Raw genomic sequence first — 18,771 nt, forward strand, 5'->3', positions numbered from 1 at the left:
GTTAGTTGATTTAACCCACCAAAAACAGTTTCTAGAAGAGATAATATTAGTCTTCAACAGGAATCTTATAACCAAGTTGATGGTTACTGAATTTTACGTTTCCGCCCAGATATGTCATTTCCTAGTTTCCTAGCTTTAGCCACTGTTTTACCCTTTTACCATTGCGAGGCTAGAACTGGTGCGAAAGCACTCATTTGAAAACTGGAGACTGCTTTCATTTGTGTAAACATCAATCACTTTGGAAAAGAGGGTAAAATTTGAGTCTTAGGACTAGGTGCACTATTATAGACCACACAGTGAAGTAAGATGAAAGCTGCTTTCAGATTTACTCTGATCAACTACATGTGCTGCAAGTATAGTATTACCTTATTATAGGAAGTTAACAGGTTAATATTTGTTAACGTTAATTTCCGCGTCATAATTAAGTGGCGCGTCCGCAACCTTAATTTCCACTATTTTCGCCCCAAATTCTCGATACACTCCAGAAAGGAAAAAGTATTGTTTTATCAGGGTGGAGACCTGCTGTTATCATGGAAAATGCTGTGAAAAAAACTCGAAGTGACAAGATTCTGTTGCTTAACCCCTACGGTTAGAGACAATTCCATGAACATTGTTTGCATTTCGGATTATTACACTTAATGTTAAAAGGAATTTGTTCCTGTTGTCGCAACAAATTCTGTTTCTTTGTGTAAGCCAGCATCAATTTCCCTCATTTAGAAATTTTACCGCCTCTTTTGCGTTAATTTCCTTTATTAGAAGTAATTTTTCCTTCAATTCGCGTTAATTTAAGTCGCGTTATTTTCGTAAACCTTAATTAACACCAACGTTAATTTCCTATAATGAGGTTTATTTGGATGATCACGTGATTTTGGCTTTAGGTGTGTTAACCAATGATTGTCAATTATGCAGTGACTGAGGAAATTAAAAATTAAAAAATAAACACTGCAGTAAAGGCAACTCTGAAATGGTTCATTGCTTGTTCTGCAAAACATGTAAAATCGTTTTTTTTTTTCAGTAGTTTTTAAAAAAGCTTCAACTTAGATATAGTATATGGACAGAGAATGGGCTCCTGATATGGACCTATATGCTTGTTCATGTTGACTGTAAACACTACAATATTCACAAATAAAACTATGGCTCTAGAAAGACAACATTTGCGTGAAATTCATTCTTGGAACCTTTCATATCTTCCCAACCAAGATGGTGCCAGAAGAGCCTGACTTTGACAAATTTGTTGAAAGTCAGGGGCGGATCCAGAAAATCGAGAAAGAGGGGGCCGAAGAAATTGTGGCGAGAGCGCCGTTTTCTGTACTCACGAAATCGAGGTCCCATTGGGTTGGGGGCGAGGGTCTGTACGTATATCTTGTCAGTCCAAATAATTTTGTACGTAATTACAGTCAAGGCCCGTTTTTCAACTTATTACGGACACCGTTGGAAGCAGAAAAAATGTCTCTATTATAGAGTATCCTCAGGTCGAGGAGAGGCGTACATTTTCCATTGTCAATTATTTCAACCAGTGTTACGAAAATAGGCTTGTCTCTCAACAAATGTCTGCTTCTTGTATTTTGTTTACAATTGAGCTGCGTAACTCGCATTTTAAACTAATGATAAAGAAACGTCTACATCAAAACTAAGGGACAAAAATCTTTTAGAAAAATCTTTATTGATTAGTAATTGAACTTAAATCAAAGTTCTCGTTAACCCAGGAATAGCTTAATCGGGTTTGAACAAATATAAACTATATAAAAACAAATTACAGAAAACACTCAAATATAGAGGAAGTCAAGTCTGGAACAGCCTTCCAACGGCTGTTAAAACTGCCAAATCAATATTAATTTTTAAGAAAAAAAAAATCTTCTCTGTGAGTGAATTTCTAAAAAATGTTAAGAATTATGTTGTTAACAATTAGAAGTATTGTAAAAGACAAAAAATAGATACCTACATATAGGACATAGCCATGTAAATCCAGAGTAGTTAATCAACAAATTAATGTACCAGGGGCTCTCCTTGTAAGCCCAGCAGGGTTTGTTGAGAGCTCCTGCTCCTAAGCTATCAGAACTGATAATACTAATGTAACAATGGGGCAAGTTTGAATGTCTAGTCTTTTAAAATAGTGAAGATATAGTTCTGGAAATTCAGGACTTTTTTGTAGACGTGTGTATGAAGACGTGCAAAACTTGCCTTGTTTCCATAGCACGTGTGTGAGACCCGTTGTGTGAGATAAATCAAATCTATAAAATTTTCAGACTTGACCGCTCTATATCTTCGTTACTTTAGAAGAAAACACTCAGACTTTGCCTTTATAATAATTTTAAGTTGCTCTTTACAGAAGGGTCAATGGCTTTACGTTAATTGGCTCACATCAAAATTTCAAATTACCATGATAAAGAGAATAGAGAAAGGAAATTTTTGCATGATTGGTGATCGACCCGACAGGACGCAAACTCAAGCCTCGTAAATAACCATAAAGTTTTCTGCACAAAACTGAAAACAGTACCACGTATTGCTAATTTCAATATAAATATGAGTGAAGAAGAGGATTTATCGCACAACCAAGTCCTCTCTGATGTGGAAAAACAAATCAAAGCTGCCTGTAAACTCTTACAGCGACAGGCAGCCAGACTTCATGAAGAGCAGCAAGCGTTCGACTCCATGTCGAGGAAAATGGAAAGCATGCAGTTTTCCTCGACGGTAAAACTAAATGTCGGTGGCCACCACTTCACTACATCTATCCAAACGCTGACCAAGGATCCAGATTCCATGTTGGCTGCCATGTTTTCAGGAAGATTTGATATGAAACCATCGAAAGATGGTTCATTCTTTATCGACCGAGATGGAACTTACTTCCGTTTTATACTCAACTATCTTCGAGATGGAAGGCTATCTTTGCCAGATGGGGCCACGTTTCTTGAAGAAATCGCAGCAGAAGCTGAGTTTTACCAGATGCAAGGAATTCTTGACGAACTGGAGCGTCCCAAACCTGCCGTCAGATCAAAAGGCATAGCTAAACACACGAAGCCATTCGAAGAGTCCGAGATTTTGCGCCCGGAACATCAAGGAATGTTATTTGATATGCTGCCGTACCCCAGAAGCAAATGGCGCCTTCTGTTCAGAGCTTCTCGAGATGGGTTCGCGGCGAAGAATTTTCACTCAAAATGCGACAACAAAGGGCCGACACTCACCATTGTGAAAAGTGGTAGCTCTATATTCGGAGGTTTCACTGAGGCGCAGTGGCAAGCTCCAAACCTACCAAAAGGTAATTATGTTTGACATATGAAACATGTATACGCACTGCAGATGAAAGATTATGTAGAAGAAAAGTCTCGCAGTTATTTACGCAACCAGACGGTTGCGAAAAAACCTGAAAAAATGCAGGCTTGAATGGGATTCAAACGCATGACCTCTGCGATGCTGGTGGAGTGCTCTACCAACTGTGCTATCAAGCCAGCTGGGAGCTGGTCACGTTCTGAGTTCATACTTCTATATAGTAGACCCATTCGGCTAACGCAATGTTGTACCCAATTCAGATCCCCCGGGGTTAAGATTCTTTGTTTATTGCATTTGCATTATAATGTAGCATTCACATTTAAATGATATGGAAATACTTAGAACAAAACATTTTATGCCCAAAGGATTTGAATTGGGTACAACATTGCGTTAGCCGAATGGGTCTATTATGTTTTGTTCAAAGTAGTCGACTACAGTTTAAGAACTACGTGCTAGTCTGTTTAGTCTTCCGTCCGGTTTAGTCTCCAACAGCTTATTACAGTTAAACTCATGGTTTGAACCCAGAAGTCATGTCATAAGTACGTAAATTATGATGAATCAGAATGAATCCTGTTTCTTTTCAACATCAAGAAGTGCAGAACGGTAACATATCAGCGCTCTTTTTTCATTTGCTGTAGTCGCATTTGGAATGTACTACCTGATAACTTACGCGGAGATGATGTCCCACTTCAATCTTTCAAAAGAATGCTGATGGAATATTACAATAATGCTCTCGTTAATTTTGAGCAGGATATAAGATCGTGGAGGACCATCTGCCCTAAATGCAACGCCGTTCGCAGTTTGATGCGGCAGCCGTCATGTTGTTTCTAGTCTTTTTTGATAATTAATGTATGTGTTCTCCATGTTCTATGAATTATTTTAAATGTAAGGGACCACTTCCCGCTATCCATTGGGTAAAGAAATACATTACAGAAGTTTTTTGTCTAGAGAAACAATACAACAGTTACACGCTGGGAAGGCATCCTCGTCATTCGATCAACTACATCTCATTCATTATGAATTCTCTTAAAACGGACAGGAGGATTTTAATCTGAGCTCGTCTTGAATTTGAATTCATAAAAATGGTTGATCAAAAGTTTTCCATGTTTGAAAAATCGATCGCAAGGTTAATATCGTAACCTTGTTGACAGTAGTCCTGTCCCAGAACATCTTCCTACACCGCTCTGTGGCGACAGCCAATATATCGAAGACGGCGTGGCGTTGCCAGGCTTGGGAAGCCGTACTTGTAATGTAGAGTCCAAGATTTAAATCTTTCTTTGTCTCGTGAGAATCCCATGTTCAACAGCTTGGCGAAAAGGTGTCTAGAAAAGCAATTGAGCGGTATCCTATTCCCTGGGATTTCAGCCTGCCCGTCTCCTCCCTGCCTTGTGTGACTGACGCTACTGAAGGTGATGTTTCATGGCGCTAAAAGGTAACCCCGTGTAACATTGGAGCTCGGACGATTTTCTGCACAATTTTTGCGTTGGAAGTTTTTGAACCAGCTTCAAAAACTTGCAACGCCAAATCACAAATTCTGCTCAAGTTGTTTCGTATAGCATGCCTCTCGTCAATTTTCTGCACAATGCCTTTCCAGAACCCTATTCGCTGCCTCCCAAACAAACAACATGGCCACTGGAGATGTTAACAAACTGGAACCTTATCACATCTCCTTAAGGAGAAGAAAGAGGGAGATGATTAAGTGCGCGCGCAAATAGAGAGGAGCATGGCGGAGAGGGGAAATGACGTTTCATTTCACCTCATTTCCTTCCTTCGCGCTCCACGCCCTAGCACTATCGCCTCGCTTTTCGTGCACTTATTGGATTCTCTTAACTCCCTCTATTCCATTCAATGACAATTTGTTAGAGGAAATGCAAAAGTCATGATGTCCTACACTTCCCGGTACAACTCTGGTGTAATCTCAGCTGATTGGGGATAAGTCCGCCGGAGAGTCATCTTAACGGCAAATATGTTAAGAACGTCTTAATGGGGGAAAAGTGCCCCTTACCTCTAATATACAGATTTAAAAAGTGCTCAACACAGTGAGTATGGCCGTTCAGTTTTATTGCATTAAAAGCAAACTCTTTCGAAGTGTTAAATTAGTGTGCGAGCCGGCTGAAATTAAACGCCACCGGTTAAGACAAACGGAAAGTTAAGGTTATGAGTTAGGTAAACGGATCATAATAAGGTTTCTTTCCTTCCTAAAGGATCCGCCCGTAATTACTCTATCAAATCCCAAGAGGCGTTCTTGTTCAGTTTGGTCAATCCATATGGAGTGGAGCCAGTAAAACTGCCAGCCTTAGAGAAGTCGTTAGGCGAAATGGGATATACTGCCATCTTCTCCCAACCTTTCCTTGGTCCATCGTTTGGCACTGGCGGACCATGGAACGACTTTCAATCTTACGACCTAACAATTACGAATAAAGCAAATGAATGTAGTTCAAGTTCCAGCTATCTGGGTAAAAGTTTTCGATGCCCAGAAGGAAAACCAAGGGATTTATTCCTGACGGGTACTGCAAAATTTTTCGTGACAGATTACGAAGTGTTCGAGTTGTACGAATGGTGAGTATGCAGTGCAAACCCAAAGAAGGAATCATTATTAAGGTAACTTAATTGTTTTTGTTTGTTTGTTTTATTTCATTTGGCTTGGTTTTGTTTTGTTTAAGAGTTGGTTGAGTTTGGTTTAAATAAAATAGGTAGTAGTAGTAGTAGCAGCAGCAGCAGCACCAGCAGCAGCAGCAGCAGCAGCAGCAGCAGTAGCAGTAGTAGTAGTAGTAGTAGTAGTAGTAGTAGTAGTAGTAGTAGTAGTAGTAGTAGTAGTAGTAGTAGTAGTAGTAGTAGTAGTAGTAGTAGTAGTAGTAGTAGAAGTAGTAGTAGTAGTAGTAGCAGCAGCAGCAGCAGCAGCAGCAGTAGTAGTAGTAGTAGTAGTAGTAGTAGTAGTAGTAGTAGTAGTAGTAGTAGCAGCAGCAGCAGCAGCAGCAGCAGCAGCAGCAGCAGCAGTAGTAGTAGTAGTAGTAGTAGTAGTAGTAGTAGTAGTAGTAGTAGTAGTAGTAGTAGTAGTAGTAGTAGTAGAAGTAGTAGTAGTAGTAGTAGCAGCAGCAGCAGCAGCAGCAGCAGCAGCAGTAGTAGTAGTAGTAGTAGTAGTAGTAGTAGTAGTAGTGGTGGTGGTGGTGGTGGTGGTGGTGGTGGTGGTGGTGGTGGTAGTAGTAGTAGACGACTCTTTAAGTGTCTAGGTATTTAGTGAGAGAGGTGAACAAGGACCGCACAAGTGACCATTACCTTTCAACGAAAGGCTAATTTACACCAAAAATGGGCTTAGTTTCTAAAGAAACTGTAGTGTTGCGTCGGTGGGCAGTGGAAACGTAATATTTGGTTTTATCAACAGAGTTGATAACGTAATTTGGCCACCATAACGAGATTCGAGTGGTGACGTTTCTGGCGTTAGCCCGTCGTCAGAGTGATTCGCTCGAAGGACTAAAGCAGGAAATGTCAGCCGCACTAGAATTTCTTAGAAGCAAATATCTTTCAAATAGTTTCGAAACTGTAAAGTCTACTTTGGTCACATCACAAAAGGGATTTTGATTTACCACTAGGAAATGCAACCCCAAAATTTTGGACTGATTCTTCTCAAGCTGACAGCTTGGACACAAGAATTACTCTTTCGCTATTCTAACTTCAGTAGCTCAAACTGAATGGCTATCAGATCACCACAAAGCGCGGTCCGCCAGTAAAACGACAGTCACAACATCATTCCATTATCCATCATTATCTCTATTCAGTTTCAGCGGAATCAACTTTCAAACTTCAGAGATTTGAAGCTTTGGAAGAAAACGCCTTCCCAAGGAATTTAGTTTATGAATTTATTCATGAAGTGCTCCAGCGCGATCCTTATAGAAAAGGGGAAACAATGTCTACAACTTGTTCATTATTTGCGAAAATAGGCTTATAATGTCTCCCTGTCTTTGGTTTACAGATAAGCTGCACCCTTCTGCAGTCTTCTGGTGTTTTTGTACTGTCTGTCTAGTTGCTGATTCCTGCTTGTTAACCATATTTATCCAGCGTAGTCTTAGCTGAAAGCTTCCATCCATTACTTAGTCAGCAAACGGAAGCTTTTGAATTAAAATCAGAGTTCTCTTAAATAAATGGTTTCAGTTGACTTTTGATGCTGCTTGTAACCACTGCAATAAATTTGAAATAAAACACTGCTTTAGAAAGACACCATTTTCGTAAATTTGATCTTTCTGGCCTTGTCTGTGTCTCGTTCAAGGGGAAATAAACGTGTGGGGGCTGATCTGCTTGCAAGCAATCCTTTCTTTGATCTTTTCGCGCTGTTCTTCCCAGTCCCCTTCTATTCCACGGAACGTAGGGTGACATCTTCATTGAATAAGTGAAACATAAACGAAATTTAAGTGAAAACTACCTTACTCGCGGAAACCAATTTTGTTCCCAGAAGCTGCGATCCTTTGGTCCGTTGCCCGTTCCGCTGGACAAGGGTGAAACAAAGGCTCTGGGGACGAGATTTTTCGGGAACTCGCTCGACCTGCTGTTGGGTTTCAGGACTTCTACGCAAAAGGGTCTTGATGGCCTGACCGAGAACGGCGTCCTTGGTAAGGCCACTCCTTATCCACGAACAGAGATTCTCTTGTTTGGGTTTCGCGTGCCGACTAAGCGCTCGAGTTGGCGGGTGAAAGTTGGGACTAGTTTAGCATAGAGCGGTTTTCAATTGAGTGTTGTAAAACCAAAACCAAAGTAATTTCTCTGGCCAATCATAACAGATGTAAACAGCACAATTAGCCAATCAGAACTCGAAGCAAATACATGTAACCTGCGTCAAGTGCGGGAAAACGCGTGCGACCAAACACGATTGGTTTTGGTTTGGCTTCCCATTGGTTGAGAAAATGGCGCGAAATTTGCCAACCAGTCACAGAGTCTAGTTAAGCAAAACCAAAGCAATCGACAATCAATTGAAAACCGCTCCAAGTCCTTATTATTCTTATCATTTGGCTTGGAGGGGGAGAAGGATTTTGACCCCAGTGGATTTGTAAATTAAAGATTTCAAGCGAACCAAAACTGACATCACCCTACGTCAGGACAGGTAATTTCAACTGACCATTTTCTAAGTTTTTGAAAATAACGTTGTAGTATTAAAAGCATATACAGTAGAGCAAAATGAAGACGAAATTGGAGCCGGCGCCATCTTTGAAGGGGGCTTATAATCGGAATTTTGTTTGTGATATTTTGACATTTTTCTCTGAAATAGAGGTGTTGTAGATTTTCTCTGCCATTTTACTCTCATGATAGGATGTGATTATCTACTGATCTCCAACAGCGTATACAACGTTATATGTTTTAAGAAGAAGAGGACACTTTAAAGTTTTGAAAACATGTTTCGACAGCACCGACCGTCATCGTCAGTTACACTGTGGGAGTTAATTTGGATATTTAAGTCCATATACGCGAGAAATTCAAGTCCAAAAAATTATTAAATGGTCTAAGATAAGATCTCGGATCAAAAAAGAAGGTTTGAGTTTTCGAACTCCCTATTGCACAGCACTTCTACAAGACTCCGAAGGTCGTAACCCTCAAATTTCTTTTGGCGGTAACGGATATTAAAGCAGTTTTCAATTGAGTGTCGAAAGTAGGTTTCGTTTACTTTGGTTCTGCTTTGCTGTGCTCAAGAAAACTCGCGCCACTTTCTCAATCAATTAGAGCCAAAACCCAAACCAATCGTGACTTGCTCGCACGCGCCTTTTTCCCTCCCTTGGCGCCGATTTCATATATTTTCGTCAAGTTTTGATTGGCTCATTGTGATGTTTGCTTTGCTGTGATTGGTCAGAGTAGAGCGTTTGTCGAAAGTAATTCGCTTTTGTTTTGATTTCACTACGCTCTGATATAAGTTAACAAAACCAAAACCAATCATGCGGCCTTGCCTGCACGCTTTTTCCCTCGCTTGGCACTGTTTACACGTTTTTAAGTCGATTTCTGATTGTTTCAATGCTGTTTACTTCTTTTGTGATACGAAACTCAACTAGGAAACGCTCCATTTTACTTTTTTCTTATCACCCTAACACTTTCTTTAATGCAACGGTTCACAAAACAATGAACATAACTACATCGTTTGCCATCAGCTTTTCATATACTTTATTTTCCCCATTTTATCCCTACTACATGCACAGCGAGTACATCATCTTTTAATAATACCGATTATATATCATGGTCATGGTAATGATGGGCTTACTTATTACATATTGACTGGGTAAATAGAGGGGTTTTCAATTGAGTGTTGAAAGTAATTTCGCGTTTGCTTCGGTTTTGCATTACCTAGCTCTGTGATTGGTTAACAAAACTCGCGCCACTTTCTCAACCAATGAGAATCCAAACTAAAACCAATTATGTTTCGGCCGCACGCGTTTTCCCGCGCTTGGCGCCAGTTACATGTATTTGGCGGCATACATGTAAGTACGTGTGACTGGCGGCAAGCGCTGGAAAACTCGTGCGAGCAAGTCACCATCGGTTTTGGTTTGCTTCTCATTGGTTGAGAAAAGTGGCGCCAATTTTATTAACCAATCATAGGGCATAGTTACGCAAAACAAAACCAAACGCGAAATTACTTTCGACACTCAATTGAAAACCGCTTTAAAACTATGTAAAGTATATGAAATAATTCATATGCTTTAAAACTACTTGATATACTACTTGGTATATTATCGTCTCAGAGATGATCAGGTAATTTACTTATTCCTTCGCTATACAAGTCAATCTTTGGTTCATGGAATGTGATTCTAACTTTTGAGTCTGTGGATGGAATCCTAAAGTGTGACCATTCAAATGAAAGCTACTGAGTAGTACTTTGCTGTGATGCTGTTTATTATGCTGTACAAGGTGGTTCTAGCTTTTGAGTCTGTGGATGAAATCCTTAAGTGTGACCATTCAAATGAAAGCTATTGAGCAATACTCTCCTGTGGTACTGTTGAATATGCTCTACAAAGTGGTTCTAGTTCTTAAGTCTGTGGAAGAAATCTAAACGTGTAACCATATTATTGAAGGCTGTTGAGTTTCCTGTTAGCAACTGTGGCTCTATCGTTTGATTTTGTGGATGAAATCCAAAATTGTGATGACCGACTCCAAGTGACACAATACAATACAACAAGTTTATTAACTAAATACTTTTCCAATAAATACTTCTGATAAATACTTCTACAGACATGATACTGTATCTTAAGAAAACGTATCCCAGCCCATCTGACCAACTCAACTGCTTCTATTCAATAGCATCCCTCATTTCCTTGAGAACCCTTCCGTATTCGACAAACATGTGCAGCATGGGGGCTGGGCAGGTGTTTTCTTCGTTCTCGTAGCACTCGATGTAGAAGAAGCTTGGATTGCCGGCGTTGTCTTTCTGATTCTCGAACGAAGTTTCCATGTTAATGAAGCAATTGCGCACGGCATCTCCCACGCAGTTTTTGTACTCCATATTCTCTGTTTGAGAAAAAAATATCACAATGTTTGTAATATGTGCTTGTCACTCTTCTTTGTTTACAAAGCTTTAAATTATCTTGCTCCACACTATTTGAGGGACCTTCAACATTACCCCTTGCCACTAACGAGTCTCCGTTCCTCAAGCAACAAATTCTTACACGGTTAAAAACCCATGGTGATCGATCCTTCAGTGTTGCAGCACAACTATGGTATGCGTTACCACTGAATCTTAGGAAAAGTCCTTCGATAGACGTTTTTAAGAAATCCTTTAAGACTTACCTTTTAAACCAATTTCTTAGAAATTCTTAATCTCCTCTTTTAAAAGTGTGTAAGTTATAATTAATGAATGATTGTAATTATAATGGCATTATTGTTAGTTCACGAATAGCCTGCGAGGCAGGCGCGTTAAAAAATTATAGGACGCGAAAAAAAAAGCGTGGAGCGTGAGGGAGGGAGACACTCGAATGTGTCAAGTATAAAACATTTGACAAGTATAAAAGATACCTTTGTGCGAGCCATATTAGACAACATCTTTGCACCAACTGGGCTACCCTTGATTAAAGTCAAAGACGGTTATTACCAACTTTGACAACACAGCTAAGCTGGGAAGAGCCACGCCACCTATAACTTAAACCTCAGTTCCTCCCAGGGAGTAGATTTGGCTACTTACCTAGGTTTTCCAGCTTTGGACTTTTTTGCATATCAGCCCGTTCCTTCAGGACCGCTGCAACACAAAACAAGAAAATTCAAACATTTTTTTAAACTTAAATCAGAAACCTTGCATTTCGAAAGCATTTAAAAAATCTTGTTTGTCAGGAAAGCTCCACTGGTTAGCTGAGTTTACAAAACTCATCCAAGTTTGAAAGTGAGAAGTGATCATCGCAGTGAATTTTCCAATTTATGCAATTGGAAATTGGAAGCCTGAAAAAAATTCAGGCTTCAACGGGATTCGAACCCGTGACCTCCGCGTTACCGGTGCGATGCTCTACCAACTGAGCTATGAAGCCACACATTGGGAGCAAGGTCAATTGTAGGTTCCCATTTTCCCGTGAGAGGAGTGAAACGATGTAAAGTATATGAGATAATTCATATATGAACTGCGGATATAGATGAAAGTGAGAAGTGATCATCGCAGTGAATTTTCCAATTTATGCAATTGGGAACCTACAATTGACCTTGCTCCCAATGTGTGGCTTCATAGCTCAGTTGGTAGAGCATCGCACCGGTAACGCGGAGGTCACGGGTTCGAATCCCGTTGAAGCCTGAATTTTTTTCAGGCTTCCAATTTCCAATTGCATAAATTGGAAAATTCACTGCGATGATCACTTCTCACTTTCATCTATATCCGCAGTTCATATATGAATTATCTCATATACTTTACATCGTTTCACTCCTCTCACGGGAAAATGGGAACCTACAATTGACCTTGCTCCCAATGTGTGGCTTCATAGCTCAGTTGGTAGAGCATCGCACCGGTAACGCGGAGGTCACGGGTTCGAATCCCGTTGAAGCCTGAATTTTTTTCAGGCTTCCAATTTCCAATTGCATAAATTGGAAAATTCACTGCGATGATCACTTCTCACTTTCATCTATATCCGCAGTTCATATATGAATTATCTCATATACTTTACATCGTTTCACTCCTCTCACGGGAAAATGGGAACCTACAATTGACCTTGCTCCCAATGTGTGGCTTCATAGCTCAGTTGGTAGAGCATCGCACCGGTAACGCGGAGGTCACGGGTTCGAATCCCGTTGAAGCCTGAATTTTTTTCAGGCTTCCAATTTCCAATTGCATAAATTGGAAAATTCACTGCGATGATCACTTCTCACTTTCATCTATATCCGCAGTTCATATATGAATTATCTCATATACTTTACATCGTTTCACTCCTCTCACGGGAAAATGGGAACCTACAATTGACCTTGCTCCCAATGTGTGGCTTCATAGCTCAGTTGGTAGAGCATCGCACCGGTAACGCGGAGGTCACGGGTTCGAATCCCGTTGAAGCCTGAATTTTTTTCAGGCTTCCAATTTCCAATTGCATAAATTGGAAAATTCACTGCGATGATCACTTCTCACTTTCATCTATATCCGCAGTTCATATATGAATTATCTCATATACTTTACATCGTTTCACTCCTCTCACGGGAAAATGGGAACCTACAATTGACCTTGCTCCCAATGTGTGGCTTCATAGCTCAGTTGGTAGAGCATCGCACCGGTAACGCGGAGGTCACGGGTTCGAATCCCGTTGAAGCCTGAATTTTTTTCAGGCTTCCAATTTCCAATTGCATAAATTGGAAAATTCACTGCGATGATCACTTCTCACTTTCATCTATATCCGCAGTTCATATATGAATTATCTCATATACTTTACATCGTTTCACTCCTCTCACGGGAAAATGGGAACCTACAATTGACCTTGCTCCCAATGTGTGGCTTCATAGCTCAGTTGGTAGAGCATCGCACCGGTAACGCGGAGGTCACGGGTTCGAATCCCGTTGAAGCCTGAATTTTTTTCAGGCTTCCAATTTCCAATTGCATAAATTGGAAAATTCACTGCGATGATCACTTCTCACTTTCATCTATATCCGCAGTTCATATATGAATTATCTCATATACTTTACATCATCCAAGTTTGTTTTCCAATATGGAGCCTCGTTTTGATTGCGAAATTTGATAAACGGCCTTGCACAACAATTGGCAAACACAATCTCTCTTCTGAAGTGTTTTATTTCGTAATGTTTTTATATGCTGTATTTTTGAATCTCTGATTAGCAGTCTTGACCATTCAAATGAAAGGTCAATCACAACAGACCGCACAAACAGCGTAATGAACCAATCAGAACTAGAAGCAAAAACATGTAACCAGTGCCAAGCGCGGGAAAACACGTGCGAGCAAGTCACGATTGGTTTTGGTTTTGCTTTTCATTTTCATCATTGAGAAAGTGGCGCGAGTTTAGCCAACCAGTAACAACAAGCGTGAAATTACTTTCGACACTCAATAAAACTACTCTAGTTTGCTAAGAATTTTCTTATCAGTTCTTACCTTTTCCGATCTCCTCCAGATTACCTGGCTCCACTCCAAGGCACAAACCCGCCTTTTGAGTCAGAACGAGATGCTGCCAATTGTAAAGGGCACTGTACCCAAACATCTCCGGGGCTTGGTCACCGAGCTCTAAGGAGATTCGCAACATGCACTTTTTCGTTGCCTGTAGAATAAACGGGAAAAATTTAAAATTAAACGCTGAATGAGTCCACAAGCTTCCTACCCTGTGCTGGTAATTTGTAGTTCCGTGTCCCTTTGTAATAAACTTTTCACCTTTTGAAGACTCAGCCTTGGACTCCTTTACTAGGGTATGTTGGAATAGAACCATTCAGACCAGTCTTTCGAAGACATAGGAGAGATTTCAAATAACTTTTTCCCCATTTCCCTAGCGGCTTCGTTACTGTTTCGCTTAACTTTCCCCTTCGCACGACATCCCGCCAGCTACCCAGGTTTCGCGCGCGTCAACAGAAACGTGTCATTTAAGACGTTTGTTCAGTATCAACAGAAACCCATCCCGCCTAACTCTCGTTGAATTTTTGTCCGTCCGGCAGTCTAATTTTGCACTCGTGTTAGCATGTTCGGTTCTTTACTAGATTACTCGTAAGAAACAAAAGAGACTTTACCATAGGCTTGTATAACAGGCGCTTATTGAGCCGAGCGGGAAGAGAGAGACATAAAGCGCGAAGCGCGAGACGAGCGGAAGAGAAGAATAATCTTAGAATTGAAACTTACCTCAAAAAAGTCACAGGCACATTTTAGCTTGTCGTCATCAGTTTCGGCGTGACCCCCCATTCCGTCCAAATCATCTTTCACCTTCAAGTATCCCTCCGCAAGACAAGTGTAAGCATCGTCTAAATCGGAAGTTCTGCGCTCAATATGAATGGGATCGCTTGCTGTGGATATGATTCCCAGAGCAAACACAACGAGGAAAACCATCGGATTCATGGCAAACTGAGAAGAGAAGGAAAGATCAAAGCTGCGTCAGTCACAGCCTTCTGTTTTACAAAAGAATATAAACTTGCAAATATCAACAGTCTAGCCTTTCTGCTTACATCTCTCTTATTTCATCACATAAACCATCACATTTATTCCATTGCGCATATGCCACACATTGACATTCAAATCCCGGCAGTATGCAGGATGTTTGTCCCATGAACCTAGTTTAATGGCCTTAGCTCCCACGAGTCTCCTGTAGTTCAGTGGTAGAGCATCTGAACTAGTAATCGGAAGGTCTTTGGTTCGACTCCTGATAGAAGCATTCGGAATTAATTTTTCCCAGTCTGCCTGTGTCACTTTGAATAATACATTATTGTTATGTCTCTTATACATTCGCTTTTGTCCTTATTTCATACATTTTTATCTCGGTCCGACTTATTTCGGTCTGACGTAGTCCTGAAGGGGCTAACTCTTGCTAATATATCAAAGACCAAAATCTTCTATCTTGTCCCCATACTGTTCTTACAAAAGTACTAGGGAGAAGTTATAAGTATATCAAGAAAATTCACCTTGGCCGATCAAATCCTTTATTCCCTTGACCTGAGGGGTTGATTAAGCGTTGATATTACATTGAGAAATTTAATGACGATCATGGTTAGGGCTTAAAAAGGGTTAAGGACAGTTCACTTGGACCTTAAGGGATCAAAAGGCTCTATCTCTGGAAGACCAACTCTTGAGTTGTTCCGGAGAGGCAAAAAATTCATATAAACTATGCCTCTATGTTACGATAAATGCTTAGGACACGAGAATAAAGGTAATTTGATTTAACTAAGATAAATTGCCTTGATGTTTGAGCAAATTGACCAAACGCATTTGTTTTTGTTACGCCGCAAAATGTAATACTAACGCCAAATTTAGTAACATCGACGCAAAATGTAATAAGTATTCAGCGCAAAATGTAAGCTGCCCATTATGCGAAAACGATTGAAAGCAATAACTGAAAAAATGTTGAGGCTTTTTCGAGACTTTTCTGATGTCACTGTTTTTGAAAAGTCCTGCTATAAAATTCGTTTGTATCGCATGGAAAGAAGGCAAAACTGCACAATGAAATCATGGCTCCTTTTTTTTGCCGACCACACACAAGGCCAGGAAAACCTCTGTTTAAAACGCAACACTGTTCGAAATTTTCTAGCGATTTTTTCTGAGTTTTACTCGTTCTCGCAATTTACTTGTAGACAAAAGCTTAACCATGAAATATCCATTTCAAATAGAATTGACCCAAACATATCGTGCAGATAGTTCCTAAGGTTCGTCAATAAACTTTTTTAAAAAAGGAGTACCAATGCAATTTAAGACCGGGTTATGAAAGTTGAAACTGGAACATGCGACAAAACCCGATGAGATGCCGATCAAAAGGACTTTAACAAAAACCTAGAATTTTAAGAACATTTCGAGTGTTGTAAGCCAAAACAAAAATTGGCAAAAGCTATGGTAGACCCAGAAATTACACCGCGTGTAGAAGCCTTGATGAAAACTGCATGCAAAGTTTAGAAAAGTTATGAATATTACGAAATTGTGAAAATTTAGACAGCAAAATAAGACGTTTACCTTTTCTTCTCTTTCCTGTGAAATGTTTAGGGGTAACTTGGAAGAGCTAAACTATCGGCAAACAGCAGGAGTAGTTCAATGTCCAATTGCGCACTTTCCAAAACAACGTTATATCAATAATGTATTTGCTTCTCCGTTGTGCTTTATATCATGCATTATACAGCAAGTAAGTGGTTGCTAAGGGTTTCTCTTAACGAAAAAGAATTGCTCGAATTCATACTAGAACAATAGTTTAGTATTAGGATCATTAACGTGTGAACGCAATTTACACAAACATATTTTGCTGTTAATTGGTGTTATTTGGGCAGCAACTGATTACGAGTCAAAAAATTCTTTAACCAAAGAGTGAACTGAAGAGGATTGTCGTCTTTCAACGTTTACTGAAGTAAAACGATTTTAAAATGATTAAATCTGGTGAAGTTTGGTTCCCATTAGCGACCTATGGATCATAATTATCATTGTGTTTGCGATTTTGATTAGGGTTACGATTATGATTATGATTATCATTGTTATTCATAATTATGGGAATCAAGCCTTAGGTGATGTTCATCAAATGTGGGCCTCAGCTGAAGTTACTCAACTGACTTTATAAATGCGCGAATTTACAGCTCTAACCTTTAATTATTCCTTTTGGAGATGTTGTTTTAGTTCCTCAATATGTTGTTTGCGTCAGCTGATTAAAGTGCTAATTAAAAACAAGTTCAAATGAACTAAGATATTCTTCTAAGCAAAGTGACAGCTCTCCAAAATAATTAGTGCATACATCAAAGCAAGAATCCACGCAGCATGGTTTTTCAACTTCAAAATTTTTAAACTTGCTGAAATCCGTAGACTTTTCATTGGAAAATGCCCAGCTGGAATTAAAGATCTATACTTAATAGCTATGGCCACACTCATTTAAGTCTTAAGAAAGTATATTCATCTTCTACAGCGAAATCAACAGTGTCATTTGTACTGAGAAGTACTGCTCAGTAACTTTAATTTTAATGATCACACTTTAGGATTTCATCTACAAACTCAGAAGTTAGAACCACCTTGTACAGCATAATAAACAGCACCACAGGAAAGTACTGCTCAGTAGCTTTCATTTGAATGGTCACTGGCGTTTTCGCGAAAGACTTTTAACAAGATAGAAAGTATAACATTATATGACTCTGTGTTTACCTTCGGGAGCGAAATAGTTAAGCTCAAACACTCTTTATTAACGGTTTTCTGATGAAGTTTATTTAACGGCGAAACCCTAACCAAACTATTGTACACGAAGTCCATAATTTTTCGTAAGAAAATGAAAACACTAAAATACCAAACCTTTGCTAGTTTTATTAATACGATGTCTGCAGTGTTTGGCCTGGAATTTCTCCAGCCTGACAAATGTATCAGTCGTTAATTGGTAAATGTTTTTTGCTAGGGGATTCGCTACTTTTTTGAATGCCAAGAATGAATCGTCGTTACCGTTAATGAGATAATATTGGCATTGCGTCATAGCATCATTCTTGAAATCCCCCCCCCCCCCCCACCCCCACGTTAAAATTTCGCGATAATTAAATAGAGATCGTTTATATCTTGGTTTTCTGGAACGTTTTTGGTTTTAGCCATTGCATCAGGCTTCGACAAAATGTTTATGCAATAATATTAGGTCAAGATTTTACAAACTCCCAAATGTGTGCGATCACCAATGGCAAATGTGTTTTCGTTTCACCAGTACATCATCACATCTTCGTTACATCGGAGTCTATGAAGCTTCACCTTTTAATTCTCCTTAATTTACAAAGAGGTTACTTCAAGAAAATATATACTTAAGCGTAATACTCAATTTAACTCCACAAAACACACCCAGCCTGTTTGTAGATAGTAAAGGCCTGTTTGCGCGTGCGAAAGTGTCGTACCGTTTAGTTTTCAGATCCAACCAAGGCTAACCGCGATATCTCAGGGTCGGTATCAAACATGTTTGAAACTTGATACAAATTTTTAGGACTTCTCAGAAAACGTACGGCGATTTAGCACTGAAATAACAGTAATATTGCAACTGGTTTACAAGTGCAATTTACAGTCTCGCGCGAGAAAAATTTGTTTTGAAGTGCAACAAAAGTTGTACCAAAAATCGCTGTGTGAAAGGGCCTTCAATATTCCTGGCCGCCGAACATACGTGCTCCTGAACTTTTCAAACAGATACCAAAACGACAAAGTAACTTCTTTTTTGTAACATTAATTCCAAACACCACAGATTTGCTGTCAAAATATCTCGTAACAAAATATTGAAGCCGAGAGCTAAAGAAGTTGCCTTTTCAAGCGTCACTGTTAATAAGCGAAAAAAGATAAAACCTGATTGTTATGTCATTGTTGATCGAAAATACATAGCTGAGTTTGGTCGACGTAACGGAAAATCTTTGAAATAAATTGCTAGAACTTTTAGTCGCTGTGTAAAAAAACT

The 18,771-nt window shown here is 39.6% G+C and overlaps 3 protein-coding genes across 4 annotated transcripts in view; 2 read left to right on the forward strand and 1 right to left on the reverse strand.

The window, feature by feature from the left end:
- Positions 1–7,482, forward strand: part of LOC146481894 (uncharacterized) — an 11,424-nt gene extending 3,942 nt beyond the window's left edge. Inside the window, exon 3 of one of the 2 annotated variants that reach the window (XM_085108025.1) lies at positions 7,238–7,482. The gene's annotated coding sequence lies outside the window, so the exon portion shown is untranslated. Of the gene's footprint in view, positions 1,096–7,237 lie in introns of those variants that run through there. The other variant, XM_085108024.1, reaches the window with a different exon arrangement.
- On the forward strand, positions 2,237–5,864 carry LOC146481895 (uncharacterized). The gene is made up of 2 exons (XM_085108023.1): positions 2,237–3,256; positions 5,472–5,864. The coding sequence occupies exons 1-2, from the start codon at positions 2,524–2,526 to the stop codon at positions 5,828–5,830; spliced, it is 1,092 nt and encodes a 363-aa protein (XP_084964149.1). The 5' UTR covers positions 2,237–2,523; the 3' UTR covers positions 5,831–5,864.
- A 1,899-nt stretch (positions 7,483–9,381) lies between the features above and the next one.
- On the reverse strand, positions 9,382–15,056 carry LOC146481896 (uncharacterized). The gene is made up of 5 exons (XM_085108034.1): positions 14,529–15,056; positions 13,797–13,959; positions 11,414–11,467; positions 9,949–10,743; positions 9,382–9,898 (listed from the first exon to the last, which is right to left on the reverse strand). Exons 1-4 carry the CDS (start codon positions 14,739–14,741, stop codon positions 10,526–10,528), a joined length of 648 nt encoding a protein of 215 aa, XP_084964160.1. The 5' UTR covers positions 14,742–15,056; the 3' UTR covers positions 9,382–9,898; positions 9,949–10,525.
- Between the last annotated feature and the right edge of the window lie 3,715 nt (positions 15,057–18,771).

Source organism: Pavona decussata, unplaced genomic scaffold (assembly GCF_977016875.1).
Source record: "Pavona decussata unplaced genomic scaffold, jaPavDecu1.1 SCAFFOLD_48, whole genome shotgun sequence".
Classification (NCBI taxonomy): domain Eukaryota; kingdom Metazoa; phylum Cnidaria; class Anthozoa; order Scleractinia; family Agariciidae; genus Pavona; species Pavona decussata.